Raw genomic sequence first — 17889 nt, 5'->3', positions numbered from 1 at the left:
TAACAAGGTCACAGTTGGAAAAATCTCAGCTGGTGGACTTGGATCTCATGAGCTAGTCACCATTTATAATTAATATTAATGAATGGCAGACGACAGATGTTTATTGCTTAAGTAGAAATGTGCATTGCTAAACCAGAAGGATTCAGTTTAAATCCAGAGGAACTGACTTTATTTCTTGTACAGATGTGGGTGGTGGGAGAGAATGCCAGTAGGAGATCTAGCCTGTGCTACCTTTAAGCACAAGCAAGGAAATGATACTCTAAAGGAGGCTCCTGAGCTCTCTGTGTGATTGAAGCATGATGTTCAGTCCTTTAAAACATTAACTGACGTAAGGAGGAGCCTTTCCATCCATTTCAATGGCTTTGATTTGTACCAGTAGTGGTTTTCATCTGTAGATCCAAAAACACTAACTAAAATTAAGGAAGAGTTATCTGCATTTTACAGTTGTGGAACATGAGGGAATCATATAAAGACTGTACTATAAAGAAAAAAAGAGTCTATCACCAAGATGAAGGATCACATTTTCATCCACAGTCTATTTTAAGGTGTTGGAGTTTTTTTTCTTTCCCCAGTGCTCTTAAAGAAAACTAATGCTATGAAGGATGTATCTCGTAAGTTTAAATCTGACACAGTGGAAGATGCAATATGGAGATGGAAGAGTCTCTGTGAATCCCTCTGAATACTATAGGGCATATTCAGGTTTAAGATTGATGGAACTTCTGTTTTCTAAGTGAAAGCAACTCACTCTTCAGAGTACAGAAATTAACTTCCTCTAACTGGAGACATACAAGAATCTTGGGTAAAATTTGCAAAAGAACATGAAAAATTGTAAGTAATTTCTTGGAGTTTATGATTGAGGTAGGGGTGAGGGTCTGTTTGCTCTGGGTTTTGTGGACAATGCATCCTACTTTTAGTATCTTACATGGATGCTGTAATGTATCTTTATACGGATATCTTACAGGGATACATCTGACTGTGTATGTATGCTCCAAGTATTTACTGTTAGGTTTTTTGTTTGTTTGTTTGTTTTGTGTTTTTTTGTTTGTTTGTTTTTTTGTCCCTGAGATTTCTACACTTCTGTATGACAGTCTCTGAAGTGTTTCAGACTACGTCATACCAGAACCTTGAAAAATATTATTGGTTTTAGAGGCTATGGGTTTGGTCTCAGGTGTTATAGAAGTGCTTAAGGAGTTTCTATCAAAGACTGGCAGCAGTCAAGTTTGTAGAAACAGTGGGTAGTTTTGTTTGTGACTAATTTAAATATTCTTGGAGCAGGTGGGAAAGCGATTAGTTAGTTGGTTTTAAAGAGAGGCATGAGATTTTCTTCAATATAGTTGATTGGTGTACAGGTTCTTGTTCAGATGGAGGAAGGAGGTGGCTGGAAAGAGAATGCTGGTCCCCACAGTCCCAGTTTACAGGGTCTAGAAAAGGTCCTGACTTCTTGCCATGCGTCCTACTAGAGGAAATATCACTCACTCTGTTTTTACATCTGGTTCCCTAGAACCTTTCAGCAGCCCTACAGTTTGGTGCATGTAACTGGCCCCATAGTATAGGCAGTGCACACCCCACAGGCATGCTTAGAAGTGTAAGGCCCAGGCTTATTACCATTTTACCAGCACTGCTGTAGCTCTCTTCAGGCACCCCCCAAGCACCAAGCAGAAAAACACATGCCTGCAGCAAGTTCTGCTGGGCTGCCATTATAGACTGCTGGTAGGAACGGTGTCAGAGGGGACAGCACAGATCTCCTGGTGGGGTGGCTAGGGGGCTACAGGCTTTCTTTAGTGCTGCCTGGTGCCCCATGTCATGAGAGGCTGCTTTCTCATCTCAGTGAGAGCTGCATCTCATCTAGCCTGTGGGCCATCTAACCTCATTCATACCGGATCTAAATGGCGTGGTGGTCAGTTTATAAAGTATACCAAATAAAGTGGACTCCAGTGATGCATCACCACATGCAATACTCATTCTTCACATTCCACTTCAAACTACTCATAAAGCCGGCTGCTAACTTCAGTGTGCAAAGCCTGTGTTACTACAAACAGCTCTAGACTCACAGTTCATTCCCAGAGGGATTAAAAATGAATAAACTTATCACATTCTTGGGAAAAAAAAAAATAAAAGGCCTGTATAAAATTTAGATGGACAATTTCTGTCTGTGATTCATTTCAAATTGAAGACTTATGGGCAACGTTAAAATATTTGCATTCATTTTTTTATGCATGTCCTCCATGACCCCTTCTTAGAAATCTTTGTTTTTAGTATTTTATAGGTTTGAATTTTCCAAAGGAATGGAAAATACCAAATTGTCAAAGTCATCACATTTCCCAGAAATATGCTGATTTCAAGGAAGTCCCAGTGGAAAGCAGGCAGGTTTTGAAACAGCTTTGCCTTTGTGTTAGGTTTCTGTCTAGCATTCTGCCAGTTTGTCTGTTGGGAGGGCCCTTGGCAGCCAACCTGGCAGGCTGACAAGGACTCAAGAGCCTGAAAACCTGAGATCCCTTTGAGAACATCTTGGTCACCTGAGCTCCTTGAGCTTCATAGGGCTAAACTCCGAATCCCTTTGGCACAAAAAAATTCCTGAGCCTTTTTCAGAGGCAGCCCAGGACTCTTGGTGTTCCCAATCCCCTTCTCCCCAAGCTGCTCTCTGCCTGCTGAGCTGCCAGGTATCTTCTGGGTAGGTGAGAAAATGTAGAGTGGCCAAAGTTAAATGTTTCATGACTATTGTTGAAAGGGGACCTTTGCTGTCACTGATGTGTGTGAAATTTAGAAACCTGACCTGTCATTTTAAGGATGAAAATGTATTTGGAAATATTGGCACTTCCTTTAGAGGGGAAGATCAGTGCTTCAGCCAACTGAAATAGTACACAGATATTGGAGGCACTTAACAGAAAGAAACAGTCATTTTTCAACACCTTGCTTGTGAAAAATATCCTTGAAAGCAAATTCTTCCTTCACTTACACCAGAAAACAACCTTGGTGACCTTGGCGTGTTTGAGCAGGTAGAACAGAGGGCAGAATTGGGCCTCTGGCAAATTGAAGTAATAACACCCTGGCTCTGGGCTGATGATTTTGCTGAGTGGATCCATCAGGGGCTGCCTCCTGCACCTATATCAGCCTCTGTGGACTGGCTGATCAATCAGCCAGGCTGGCCAGGATTACCTGCGAAATGTGCGGGGGCGCCCATCCACCTGTCAGCACAGGCATCACCACAGGTGGGAAAGCAAACAAACGGAGCTCAGAGGAGACGGGACAAGTGAACCGTGCAGAGCAAGGCCAGCGTGGCATCCTGTCGACTCCCCGTCTTCCTTCATCTTCCTGGGGTATCGGGAAACTTAAAGAGATGTAAGGAAAGGGCTCCAGGTGGAACGCATGGCTGTGCCTATCCTGGCAAAGGAAACAGTGCCAGATCCCCAGGTTCCCTGGCACTGGTGCTGGATGGCATGGCCAGGCCACATCCATGCTGTGGGCCACTCAGCACTCAGAGCCATTTGGCATGCCAAAGACAGATTTTTCTCTGCTTCCAGAACTGAGCGACCTGGTTCAGAGGGCCACATGGGAACTATCCCTAGCCTGGGCTGTTTCTCAGGCACGCCAGGGAAATGTTGGAGACTGACCCATGCCAGGGACCTCTTCAACCACTCAATAGTACAGGTGGCAAAAGCAGTCCTCCTGATGGCTGTGTTTAAGCACTAGTAGACATGGCTAGGAGTACAGCTAGGCTAGAAATACTTCTGAGCTCCCAGTGACGCATCAAGGTGGGATTTTCCCCTCCTTGGCTTTCTGACAGCTCAGCAGTGCTCCAGGCAGTGAGCACCAGCCTGGCCAGCCCTGGCCCTCCCCACTGGGAGCAGAGCCACAGAATTACAGAGTGTTCAAGACTGGACAGGACCTCTGGAGGTCTTCTGAACCACCTCCCTTCTTTTGGGGCTTCCCACCTTGCACTCTTGTGCTTTACATGAGCTTCAGAGCAGCAGGGTTATATCTGTACAAATAGTATTGCACGCACACTTTTCTGTTCGCATGCACACACACAGTGCTAGCCACAAATGAAGGTCCCATTCTGAGGCAGGAACTGATGACCTGGTCCAAGTGTTATAGTCAGCATCAGCAAATCCACTTTAGGATTGATCATCAATGTAGCCCAGTACAAAGTCATGTTCTTTTAGGGAAAAAGGCATTCTGCATTGCCTGTGCAGGGATGCATCCAAACATTTGGATTGTATGAATATCTTACAAATTGTCAGGTTACATTAATGCAATATCATCATAAGTAAAGCCAAGGAAAAAGGCTTCTCTTGTTTATCCCTCTCTTCTAAAAACTCTGAGTAGAAATCTAAGTACTAAAGAAACAAGTTTCTTCGGGTGTTTTCTCTCTCCTTTTTACTATTGTACTAGAAAGAGTTCAAATGTCTGCTGAGGCACAAGCATCTGTCTCTTATCATGTATAACTTTTCTTGATTATTTCTAGAGAGGCAGACTAAACATGAGTCTCTGACATAATGCAGCATCACATTTTTATTTCTGGTTTGCCCAAAAGCCTGCACCATCTGAACTAAGTCTCTAAAAAGGACTATATTTATCACCTCAATCTGGGCTAGTGGGAGGACTTGGATTACTGGTGCCTAAAAGGAAAATCAACTATTATAGATTTCTGCCAATATCCTGAAACTTTAACAGGGTAAGGTTTTTTGGTACCAATCACTACTATTTCCAATATTTCTGTTGTCATCTGATTGCATTAGTCTTAAACGAGAATGATATGGTGGTTTTGGATGGTCATCTACCTTTTTACAGGTTTTAGGAAAGCTGTAAAAATCAAATCCCATCCGGAAATCACTGTTAAAAATCTCACTGCAAGCTCAGCATAAAGGTCGGAGGGAGAACACCACTTTCCTAAATACCAGCATGTTGTATGTCACTTCCCATCTTAAACAATGCGGAGCGGTTTTCTGCTCTGCTAAATAGCCATGAGTTTCCTGTCTTTGGAAGCACTGTTGAGATTTTATAAGCTGTGGGATCTTATAAGATGCAAACTGTTATGTAATTATAAAATTGCTGTTGTTAGCACATTAGTGCTGATTAAAACAAGGCTGCTAAGAAATTTCCTCAGTCCCAACAGGCAAGTGCAAAGGAAATGGATGCCCACGGGCTCTGTTCTGAACAGACAGCAATAAATGCCTCCACAAACAGCAAACAGAACTCATCAGAGAAATCCTCCTCCTCTGTCTCTCTTTGAGTGGAGGATATTCTTGTATTTTCAGGCGCTGGCAATGTCTTTTCTATGGCACAAGAAAGAGAGCTCTAGCCCATTCCTATTGCAGAGTTCAGTTCAGACCAGGGACTTTCCATAAGCATTGCTTATGACCTCATGAGTGTAGCAGTGCCATTTCTCAAGCAGCCCATGGAAGAAATGATCCCTTCTTACTTCCCATATGCCTAAATGGGATGCAGCTTGCTCTTGCTCTTTATCTGTTACAGCAGCAACTTCTGACATCGCCTGCCTCAGCATCGTTAATCTGCTTGGCCTCCTTCCTTTCCCCTCTGCCTGCTTTATGCAAATGGATTCTGTGCAGGCCTGATCTATTCCTGTATTTAGACACAGTGTTCTCATTCCCCATCATGTGCCTGCCTCAGCATTGTCCTTTCCTTGCAAGGACAGGTTAGCACACATAACATTAGCAAGTATATTTTTCAAGTGAATGCAATTTAGTAGTCCAGAGGCAAATTAAATTTTCAGAGGCAAATGAAGTTCAAGGACCCTAAATCTCAAGGAAACACTACTGTGGGTCTCAGGCTCCAACATCCCCTCCAGTCTGCATCTAGAAAATTATTTCCATTTTCTAGAGGAGACAGGCAAGTACATTAGTCACCAAGTCCCCTAATGCAGCTGCTCAAGCGTATGTCTGCATCATTTGAGGTACCTTGAGGTATCCAAGTACAGTGGATATAAGCATACATGTACCTTAAGATCTGTACCCATCTGGACTGGTACACGGAGGCCAGGTCAGCTGTCCTCATGCATCCTAACAGCAGGAGAACCTATGTCTGGGTTAAGTAACTGCTCCTTAAATGCCTTTGGACCATAGCTCCTTTAAATTTTTTACCACTTGCTTCAGCAGTTGGTTCATCTTCAAGAGGAATAAAAGCAAGGAGAGGAAATGTACTTAGCCATGTAGCACCTAGGTGATTCTGAAATTGGTAACCCTTGCCATTTTGGTCACCTGCAGATGTGGTGATTATGAAATAGGGCCACCATACTAGGAAAGAAAAGGTCGCTGATAAGAAAGCTATGCTGTTTAAACTTCAGAAGCTTTACCAGATGAATCAGCCACTAATGGCTTGTGAATGAAAGGACAATGTCCTCTGCATCACTGGGCAGTTGCAGCTTTGGAGGCTTGTTATCTTGGCAAGTAGTATGAGTACATGCTACAGCTCGTGTTCCAGAAAAAAAATGTGTCACTTTTCATGGAAATGAGAGTGAGCTGTCCATTTGCATAACACAACATGACTGGGTTACAGACAGAGCTGTAGTAAGTGATTTTAAAGCCTGGGGCATGCTCCTCTTACTGGTATCCTCACTTGGCACAGCTTCTTCCAGGTTATCATGCTGTCGTCCATGCAGTGCGGTGAGGAAGGGGTGACGTCCCTAACTAGACTGAAAATGTCTCTGAAAAAGATGCAGATAGGTGGGAAGGAGCAGGGACACAGAGTAGTAGCATTTGGCCCCCAGAGTGTGTACCCTTGCCCTGTGGGGTCGCGAGGGGCTGCAGTGCGGGTGCTGACCGTGCTCCAACAGCAGGGAAAGCGCTGAGGGGTCAGCTGAGGCTGTAAGGAGTGTGAAAGAACACTGTGGCACGTTACAGCTGTGGCTTGTGGTCTCTTATTATAGCCCTTCAGCTGACTGCAGTGTAGTGGGGAGGATTTTGTGGTCCGTGGTGACATGCACAGTGGAAGTGCCAGGACCCTTCCTGATAGGGGCCTATTACGTAGGTGCCTGCAATCCCTCCAGATGCAGCTCTGGGACTCCTCTTGTCCCTTCTTCTCTCCCAGGGTAAATTTATTCACAGAAGCAATCTCTCTAAAAGAAATACAATTATCCCCAGTGCCTGATGCCAGACTCTCACCCTTCTCTCACCCCATGGGACCTACCCTGTGACAAGCCCCCACCAAAGCAAAGCCTTCTTGCACCATCAGATCTAATGCCTTCTTACGGTGGTTTGGGATTTCAGTGCCCACAGAAAGGAGAAGTGAACAAACATGATATATACGATATAAATATAATATATATGAACAAATATATGTCTTAACTGTAGCCAAATGTAACAGGGTGAGACTAAGGGACAATGCCTAAAGATGACAAAATCTGGAACCTGTAGTGGTTATTCCACTTCAGCTATGATTTTTTCTAGGATGTACTGAGGTCCGAAGTTCTCCCAAACTGTGACCAACCTTTGCTCCTTTTAGTCAACAAGATGTGCTTATAGATTTAGTGGAAACCCCACATCTGATGAAGTAATGCAAAGATGTCTCTGAAATGGTCTGGTTTGCATATTTAAAGATGTATTCCAGCACGGATTACATAAATGCAGATGTGGGGATTTCTGAGACCGTGGGCTATAAATTAGGTTAACAAGAACTCAGCACCTTTAAGCTGCTTTGACATGTAATTATATTGTTCTCTGAATTAATTTCACCATCTGCATTTAATTTGAACTACTGCACTTCTCAACATTACGGCATGTCTGTAGATTTACTTCAATATGCAAAGCTGTAGCATTAGAAGCAGCAAAGCATCTCCGATCTACAAGGAAAGACTGCACAGTGCCTGTAGACTAATTCCTCCAGCACAGATGGCCGTACAAAGTTTCGGTTTTGGAATAAAAGCTGTTTTAATGACGAATTAACTGCTTCACACAACACGAACCCACAAGGAGAAGACTCACTCGGAAACATCTGGTGATCTCTTACTTAAAAAGATTTATCCCTCTATTTTTTCCTTTATTTTTCTTTTTCATTTTTTCATTTTTCTGTTTCGGAAGGGCTCGCTGACCCGCCAGGAGGGGCAGCTCACCTCTCCCCGGGTCCCCGCAGCCCCCGGGACGCGGCGATGTCCCCGCACCAAGCGGGAGCGATCGCGGCGCGGCACCCGGGCGCCCCCGCGCGGCCGCAGCGCGGTGTCCCCCCGCCCCCCGACCGCCCCTTCCAGGGACCGGGGGCTCCGGCCCGGTCCCTGACCTCCTCGCCTTGTCGTCCTCAGTGTAAAGGAGCTCGGGGGCAGACGTACGGCTGGAGCGGCCCGTGCTGTTCCTGTGCTTCTCACCCGGCCCAGCGCCCGCGTTTAGGAAGAGTTTTCACTGCTTCTCTGCCGTAGGAAAAAAAAAAATATATTCGGGAAAAAATCTCAGGGAAGAGGAGAGCATAGGTATGCTCTCGGGGGACAGCAGGGAGGGGGATAAATGCAGGGATTTACCTCTGGCTGCATCATGATGCCAGCAGATATCATGGCAAGATGTCATTGCTGGGAGACTTTTCCCTCGGGTGAACACTGAACCAAGGGTTGGGTGGGATAAAATGGAGTAGCATCACTCCAACATAAAACCTCCTACTTTTTGAGATAGTGGTGAAAGGAGGTGAACAACCAGCCTGGACAAAGATGACCCTTCAGTGTTCTACCACATTACCCGAACAGCACAGGAGTAGAAGGCAGACCCTTCACAAACTTCATCAATATGGATATATTGGCATTAAACCACACATAAAACCACACAGAGGACTTCACATTAGTCATCCTCAGAGCAGAGGAAAAGTAGACTGAGTTCTTAGTACTTACCAGAAATCAGTTTTGCTCATCCTATGTAGGCTGAGCAACAGAAAAAAGCATGCCTAGGTGGGTCTAGCTAGATGTCAGGTCACCCTCAAAACTTGCAGATGTACAGTCGTGTGCATTCTTTATAAATTCACACACAGATTTAAAAAAAATAATAAAATACATCTTGATTCTTGACAAAAAGGGAAACCATTAAGCATTTTTCCAACGTGCTTAAGGAATTGTGGCTAGGAAGTCACAGCTGAAGGATTTTGGCCAATCACCAAGTGAACAATGTCAAACACTGAATGCCTGGACAGTTTCCATTCAAGTAACATTTCATCTTGGGCCAACTGTATTTACAAACCACTGGAATGAAATTCCATACTGTCATTTATCCATTAGTCAGAGACAGCGTTATGGCGGAGTAAGACGTGTGCTCACTGCCGCATGGAGCTCTCCCAGCGGTGGCTAGCTCACACCAAGCCTCGCATGCCCATCCTGCAGTTCTGCCCTGCTCACCCCTGGGTATCATAAGTGGCACTGCCAAATCCAGAGAGAGATTATGCAGGTGTGTGTGTGTGTGTATTGGGGTCATATCTGACTAGTTACTGAAAGTTTGAGGAGCCATTTTACATTTAAAGTTTTACTGTGTGTTTCAACAGCGACAGATGAAAAAATCAGATGTTTGTCCCTGCTTGACTCAACAGCTGCATCTAAACTTTCCCTTGGTCTCTGATATCAGAGTTGGTCAGGAATGAAGAACCTGTAAAATATCCCATTCTATGCTACACGATAAGAAGAGGGTTGGGTGTATCCTCACATCTCAGTCTTACTCCTTGCTGTTTGCCTTTTCCTCCCCTCCTTTGAACCTCTCTCCCTTTATCTGATGTACTCGACCTTGGATGGTAGAGTACCTCTACTCTGTCTGACCTTGGATGGTCATCTGTTCTAAGAGCAAGCCACTGCCCTGAGCCTACTCCCCTACTACGGCCTACTCCTGCAGAGCTCATTGAGCTGTCAAAAAATCCCAGCTCTGGTTTTGGAAGGGGCGTAGTGGGAGTATTCAGCATCCTCAACCACAAGAGCTACTGTCAAGTTTGTTTAACTCTCCTAGCATTGGTGTAGGAAAGCCTGGGTTATCTCTGCTGATATTTCAAAGCAAAAAGTATTTGTGCTGCAATTAAGTGGGATAGATTATTTACAGTATTATTGAAATTTATGCTGTTTATAAAGTTAGACCAGTCAATAGTTAGCGCAACCTGGCTTAGGCCAAAGAAGTCCTCAAACCTGCTGTGTTTTGGTGGAGTACCTGGAGCTGTGCCCTTGGCTGTGAGAGATGGGAATATATTTATACCAGCTCTAAAACACTGAGACTCTCCAGGGAACTTCCACCTCTTTGCTTAGAGTCAGATGGGAGGTGTGAGGCCAGCTGCTGAATTTAGTGGTTTGGTGAAGCATTGGACACTTGCAGGCACTAGTACTGGTGTCCAGCTTCCAACGGGAGGTGCTAATCCCAGGTTTTACGGGCAAGGGAGTCAGAAATTGCAGCAGCCTGAGCAAATCTTCTAACATGTCATCATTTTTATTTCAGGGAAAAAAAATAGGGAGGAGAAAAGAAAAAAGTCCAACAAAGACGAAAGCAAGGAGACAAGACAGGAAAGCAAAGGGCGAGTAGCCCGAAGACAGAACCGAGAACAGAGGGAAAACAGCAACAAAACGCAGCCGAAGAAACGAAAAGCCCCCAATAAAGAAGAGACCCTGGCACCCGTCGACACTGCACATTAACAGCCTTCCATGATTGTTTAAGTCTTATGATGCTGCTATCTCTACCAGACCGCCCTGACAGGTGCTCCAACCATTCAGGCCGCAAATGGACAATGCTACCAGTTATTATTAAACTCTAAACAACATTCCAAATACTTCCTATATTCTCCAAGCAACCATAGTTTATTAAAGAGATTGAGATGAGCCAAGAAATAAAATCTAAAAATGGGATACTTTAAAACTGTTATATTATATGCTTCCATGCATCTGTAAAAGGCAAATAAGAATTTTTGTATATATTAATAATAGGGTATAAAATATAGCAATATAATAATGAATGACATTCAGATGAACAATGTTCTTTTTCTTTGTAAAATATTTTTCAAGTTATTGTTTAAGTATGAGGCAAGAGATATGTCTAAGTCAAAGACGCAAATCGTATCCCTTCATATATTGTACATAAATATTATGAGAAGGAGGAAAACATTTCTGAAGAGCCAGTAGGAACCTAAGGTTTTATAACCTCTGGTGGAGCAGAGTGGGTTTGCCTGTGGTTCCCTGGTCCACGCTCCAGATGTGGGTGAGAAACACCAGGGGAAAGCCTGCAGGGCTTCAAAAACTGAGGGAAAAGAAGCAGAAACATCTGCAGCTTTGAAGACTGAATCCCTGAGGTAGAAAGTGACGGTGCTGAGCTTGAATATTGAGCTTGAGCTCTTATCTATGGGACAACACAATGTTTTCTGGTCTAAACAGTGGTACAGTGTGTGCTGTTTTATGCTTTTTATACCTATGTGTAACTTAAGTCTACATTTCAAATCTTCTGGTGAATGACAAATCGTATTTGTAGGAGACAATGTTGAGTTAATAAAAAAACAGAGAAATAGACCACGTAACCCTCTTTGTTTTTCACAGTGATGCTGTCTCCTTTTCTGCTGGAGGGAGTGGGGGGGAGAATTTAGTAGCTTCACAGGGAGAAAAGGACACAACTTCAGCCACGATGTGCATCTAGTGAAAGGGTACCCACAATCATAACTACTGATAAAAAGAATTTATAAACTTTTGTCCAATTTTACTTAAATTCTTGTCCTAGTTCTTCTCTCTCACAAAGTAGAGGTGAAAATTTCCATTGCTCAGGGAACAAGCAAAACCTCTGGATATCATTCTAGTTATTTCAGTGGCTAGAGTGACCCTCAAGAGAAGCAGAGGCTATACTATATGCTGCCACTCTGCTCAGAAATGGGTTTATTTTTGCAGAAAAACACTGAGGAGCCAACTCATCACATTTGCTTTGTTGCCACACTCCTCCCAAGGGTAGATTCCATAGGGGTAGCAGGCTGCTTAGTGTGGTGTGTGGTCTAGAAAACGCGGCAGGCAAGCCTTCCTCGCCAGCTCCTGTCCCTACTCATTAGCTCTTTCTCACAACGATTTTGCCTAGACAGTCTGTCTTGGACATTGAAAACGACCCTACCCAACACTGACTTTTCAGTGACTTCTGGAAGAAGATACTAATCATCCAACCAGCGATGCAGGATAGTTTCCTACATTTTGCTTTGTAAGAACTTTGTCTCTTAATGATATGTGTATAGATGTAGTACTCTAATAACATGGGTGTTTAAGGCTCCCACAGCTTGGCTTCATCTTTCATGAGAACTAGTCAAAACTTTGTGTAACTGGTCCCAGATTGTGTGCATATGTCATATTTTTGCTGGTGAGAAGAACTAAACACTAAAGGCTGAGTCTTGCAGAGATGAGTGTCATACGTGTGTAACACTCCTCGTGTACAACATCTGAACAGATGAGGGAAAAGTGGGGTGTGCTGAATGCCTGTGCGAGGTACCCAGCGGTGGGAAACTTGAAAGGAGGTGCCTCCGCCAAGTGACTTATCTACACCCTCTGTCACAGTGCACTGGCATCTACCTCCCACCACTGACCTTGGCAGCAGCAGATGTTTTCCTCCACCAGCATCTTCTCCCAGTCTTGGCAGCACCAGCCCAGGAGAAGCTGGTGTCAGAGAAGTGGAAGGTGCAGGACCTGTGCTCTGCAATGAGGCTCCAGGTGATGCTGTGGGGAGGCAGAGAGAAGGAAGGGGAATTCCTGCTGCTGCCAGGCTCAGATGTTGCCACCAAAAGATGAGTTGCCAGCTGCAGTTCTGTGCGGAGAGGGACTGGCATCGCAACAGAAAGCAGTATTCAGTGCTTCGAGGTGTAGCAACCCATCTGTCTGGGGTGCTGGTGGGCAGACAGGGATATTCAGCTGCTCAGGAGAAATATACTGCTCAATTTACTTCCTCCAGGGACAGGCTGATGGCCAAATGAGCCATCCCTATGGATACTTCAAAATACACCACCAGTTTGACCACATGAATAATTGAACCCAAGAGCGCTTTGTCTGCGGCCCTTAAAAAGGACCACTAGGATGGTGGCTTCTCCCTGCCTTAATTAACATAGGAGTTAAATGGCAAGGGGCTTTCAAACAGAAGATTGTCTCTTGATAGAATTATGAACAAAGCCTATAAAAACAAACAAGACTGTTCAGAGGGGAATTAATCACAGAATCACAGAATTTCTAGGTTGGAAGAGACCTCAAGATCATCGAGTCCAACCTCTGACCTAATGCTAACAGTCCCCACTAAACCATATCCCTAAGCTCTACGATTAAAAAGAGGAAAAAAGCAAAATAAGGGAGCCAAACTAAGAATGTCCCTGATCTCAGTTGTTTTTTGCTACATCATTTGGAGGAGACAAAGGAGTGCTATGTATCTAGCAAAGACAGACAGAAGACTGGAAAAGCAGTATCAGGAGCAACAGGTTGAAGGAAAAAAGAGGGCCAAAGGAAGAGAAGTTAGGATACAAATGTGAGCTTTGTTGTACACTGCCATATAAACCTTTATTTTAAACTCCAGAGTGCCTCTCCCTTCTTACGCAAGTGGCAGTGACAAGAGAGACGGCTTGTCTTACCAAGAGCAAGACTTGGAATACTGCAACCTTTCATCAAGGGATACAAATGTAAAAGGAATCTGGCTTGTGGCAGTAATAATTTATAGGAAGAGTACCTGAAAAACCATGATACAACTTTTCCTGGAAATGATCAAGGAAGTTGCCGTCATGTTGTTCACTCCCACAAGAAATAGTGTTTGATAATATTTCTTGTAGCCATGGTGAAGCACTAAAAAGTACATCCAACTCATCTGGGCAACTCTGAGTTTCTCCAGCCCTGGCACTGAATGGAAACTACACTGACTGCAGGTGAACTGCTCCATTGGGACTACCAAGAAGCTGAAGAATACGGGTCTTTGTAGGTCAGATATATTGCAATGGCACTCACAGCCCACCAAGCAATAACTATGTGAAATTGGGGGCCGACGATCTTACATGCAAACTCATTAAGAGCTAATGGGGAGTCGCATGACCTTACTGCAGAAATGCTAATTAAGTGCTGCACGTAGCTGTGACTAAATTTGTGGGAAATTTCTTTCCTGACGATTGTTACAAAATACCTCAAAACCTTAATAGTCAATTTTAAGTAATTCCCAGAGTCGCATTATGAACACAGTAGGATTATGACTGATTTTCTCAAAATGGGGCTAATTGAATAGGTGTTAACTGTTGGCCAAATTCACGGTATGCTAATTATTAAAGAATAGTTCTGGAATAAAATGTTAAGTATCTGTTATGAACAGCAGGACAACACAAATGATGTGCTGTTTCTGACAGTAAAACCATTTAGGGAATTATAATTAGCAAAAAGGGATAAAATTTCCAAAAAGCCACAGTTATGTCCCAGGTTTCAGACCTGCCTAACCAAGCTGTACCTGGTTCCCTCACCTGGCTCCACGTTAGTGAAGACCTGAATATGGGAATCCAGTGGTGAGGCGTCATAAACAGTTAAAGCTGTGACCTGTTGAACCCTTCATTGAAACTGTGCCAGCAGCTTTACTCTCAGCCACCACCACAGGAGAATTGCTGGGCTGATTAAAGCACTGAATAAATGACTCTCCACTCAGCTGGGCTTAGCTGCGTGCAGTAGCAGCGGCAGCAGCAGGACCCACCAGCAGAGTGGGACCATCACCAGGCAGCCCTCACAATGAAGGTCTTGTGTCATGCTCTCTACCAACTGCCTTTGGATATTTGTGGTTGTTATGCTGATGGGAAAGCAGCACATGAATATTGTTATTAATTCAGAAGTATTCCTCTATAGCCCCATGAGTCACTGTCATCTCTTTTTTGTTTCTGTGGTTTTAGGCTCTGCAGCTTATTGAAGGCTTGACTTTGTGACGCAGCATGAATGTACAATGAGTCTTGTACTTAATTGCTATGCATTGTTCTTTTCAGAGACAGCACTGGGTTTCATCGGTATGGTTCACATGAAGTTACAATAATTTAAACAATAAATCTGCATAGCATGACATAAGAGATGATTACGGGAGTCACTCCTTACTTGCAGTGACGTTCTGCAAGCAGCAGTTAGAGCTGCAGTTTCAGGGTAGTTTAAATCCAACAGGGAGGGCTTGGGTGATACTGTCAGATTTCCAGGCTCACATCTGCTACCTCACTGCCATTATTTAGCACAAAGTTTGAACACTAAGGATCTTGCATTCTTAGGCAGCAAGAATACTCTGCAGGTATACACTCTCAAATAATTCTCCTATATGGCCTCTTGATAAAGGGGTATCAGCCCTTCCTTAGCATTCTGTGATAAACTGCTATCATTTGCACAGATGTTAAGTCAGCGTGTTTGCTCACCATTATGATAGCCCGTCTGTCTCTTACATCGTTCTCTCCTAACTTAGCTGTGATATTCCTAGTGGATTTAGGTCTGCTCTTTCAGCTCCAGAATGCTAATTGTATCTGCCTTTGAGAAACTAGTGCATGCATTGATTTGTTTGGCACAGAAATTTATCTTTTTTTCATGGTTGGATGAAACTTTTGTTGATAATATTCTCTAAAGTATTTCAATATACTAATAATGTCCACATGAATCCCTCACACTCAAAGACAGTCATTCAATTTCTTAAAAATAAACTCTCTGCACTCCTGCAGAAGGCTGGCTGGAAGATCATCTTGCCTGGGTAACATTTGTTAACCATCTTTTTAGATATAAAGCTGTCTGAGAATGATCATACACATGTCAGCAAGAAAACAGACCTTTAAGGAACTTTGAAATTGTCCATCTGGTTCTCCTCTTTAGAATGTACTAAGTATTTCCTAGCAGTCATCTGAACTGTACACCAGTGCCTTGTGGCTCCGTTTCCATCTCATCCTTACCTTATCCAATCGGGGCCATTCATGGGACACTTAATAGAAGGTAGGATATTTCCAACTTGCTTTGTCAATACACACACAAGCCTGCAGTTACTCTGTGTGTGCATTTATATTATTCTTAGCTTATGGCCACTCTTGTGAGTGGATTCGTTTGTGGGTCTTTAACCATTTTCCTTTCTGATTGGCATTTATTCAGCTGCATACACATACCTTCTGGATTCCCTGCCTGTCTGAAATTTTTGGAGCTCTTGTCATTGCGGTCACACCTATTGGTCTCACATTCTCCTCTGTTCTTGTTTCTTCCTCCTGTCCCCTCCATTTCAATCCTAAGTGTCCTTTTCTTATTCCCTTTCTTTTGCACTAACACTGATCCTCTTCTTCTTCTAATCCATCTTCTTTCTTGGGTATCCTGACAGACAAATCTGCTACCTGAATGACAAACCTCTCCTTGCATTTGACTGCTGAGGCTCCTCTTTCTTTTTCCTTCTCTTTGCACCTTTCTCATGCTTATCTTACTTCAGTTGTTTCATCTTATGAAGGCTAGGAAGTAAAGCAAAACTAAACTGTTCCAACACAAGGCTTCCTTGTAATCAAGGAGTCTCATCCTAGAGAAAGAAGCTCTCTTGGATGAAATTTACACACAACTTTTTCAGTAATAGATACTGTGGAGGCAGAAGAAAATGCAGGCACAAAAAATAGGTTGCAATATAACAGGAACAAGAGGGTGAAGAGCTGTGAGCTGGTCTGGCACCTTTGAAAGGATGATGTGAATAAAATTAAACTAGCAACAGCAACCTTTTTTTTTTTTTTTTTTTTTTTTTTTTTTTTTTCCCTTGTATAACGGGAATAAGGAACAAGGATAAATGATCCTGAAATGGAACCAACAGGTTTTTATTTATTTTATTCTTGATATGCCTATAGAAGAAAAATGGAAAAAAAAGCAAATTAAGGCAGATACAGGAACAGAGGGATGACTGGCTAAGGGAAGAGACTGTAAAATACACTCTCATGATTATTTAATCTGTGCATGAAACGATCTCTACTGATTCATAGCCTACTCCAGCATACCCAGGGCCGAGCAGGTTAATGAAGTTCTACCAACATTTATACAGTCATTGCCCAGGGGGAACCAGTAGAGCAACCAACGTGTGAAACAGGTTTTCTCACAGAGAAAGAAATGAAGGAACTGCCTTTTTGTGTTTGTTTGTGTGCATGTGTGACTGAAAAACAGGAAGGTAGCTCCTCTTTCTACCTTATGCTGGAGCACAAAATACCACAAAATCCATGCTGATGGTTTGATCCTTACTGTGTTTTTAATGCACTGTATATCTCAGTCCTTAAAATATGCTTCTATGAATAAGGAAAAGATGGATAAAATTTCATAGGCAAGTCAACACAACCAGTGCAAGGGTATGTTCTTTTCTTATCAGAACTGGCATGTTGTCTTATTCTGCTGTCAAAGGAACAAACTTTGAAAAACACCTTACAGCAAAAATAAAATTAAAAATGATAGTCTTTTTTTTTTCCTCCACTGTGACACTTTGCTCATGAAAGAAACCTCCAGTGAGTAAATGACAGCAAATCTGTCATACAGCTACTCTAATAATTCTGCTCTTTGAAACAAGACTGATAGTCTCACACAGCGGGAGGGAACTAAAAATGGGTAGATTGCCTCTACGTAACACTGTCAAATGTCAGTGTACCACTGTTAGTTATTGGAAAAGAAATGCCCAAAATATTAAATAAAGCAAAGCTCACCCTTTCAACCCTTTTTCTCCCCACTGTTAATTGTCTGCTAGCTAGTAGGAGAGTAGTATTTGCTCTTGCAAACAAGAGACTCACTAGCTGGGAAGGAGCTGTCACTCACTGTTACCAAACCAGGAGATCTCTCGTAGAGTGGCATAAGGGCACAGTTCTGCCGCTTTTGGTGATGATGCCTCTGTCAGATGTGTATGTCTCGCTGCTATGCTGTACCTGAGATATTACCGCTCTTCTCGTCTCTCCCTTCCATTGAAGAGTGACTTTGACTTTCCTGGAGTGTGATGAGCACCTAGTTTT

General features: G+C 43.3%; 1 protein-coding gene across 2 annotated transcripts in view; it reads left to right on the top strand.

Moving 5' to 3' along the window:
- Positions 1-11455, top strand: part of RSPO3 (R-spondin 3) — a 61402-nt gene extending 49947 nt beyond the window's left edge. For both annotated transcript variants that reach the window (XM_005009596.6, XM_021270533.4), the window contains exon 5: positions 10398-11455. In XM_005009596.6, the coding sequence (XP_005009653.4) occupies positions 10398-10591 (194 nt within the window). In that variant the 3' untranslated portion in view covers positions 10592-11455. The remainder of the gene's footprint in view (positions 1-10397) is intronic.
- Positions 11456-17889: the final 6434 nt, after the last annotated feature.

The sequence above is a fragment of the Anas platyrhynchos genome, chromosome 3, assembly GCF_047663525.1.
Source record: "Anas platyrhynchos isolate ZD024472 breed Pekin duck chromosome 3, IASCAAS_PekinDuck_T2T, whole genome shotgun sequence".
Classification (NCBI taxonomy): domain Eukaryota; kingdom Metazoa; phylum Chordata; class Aves; order Anseriformes; family Anatidae; genus Anas; species Anas platyrhynchos.
This window is presented reverse-complemented; position numbering and strand designations above follow the sequence as displayed.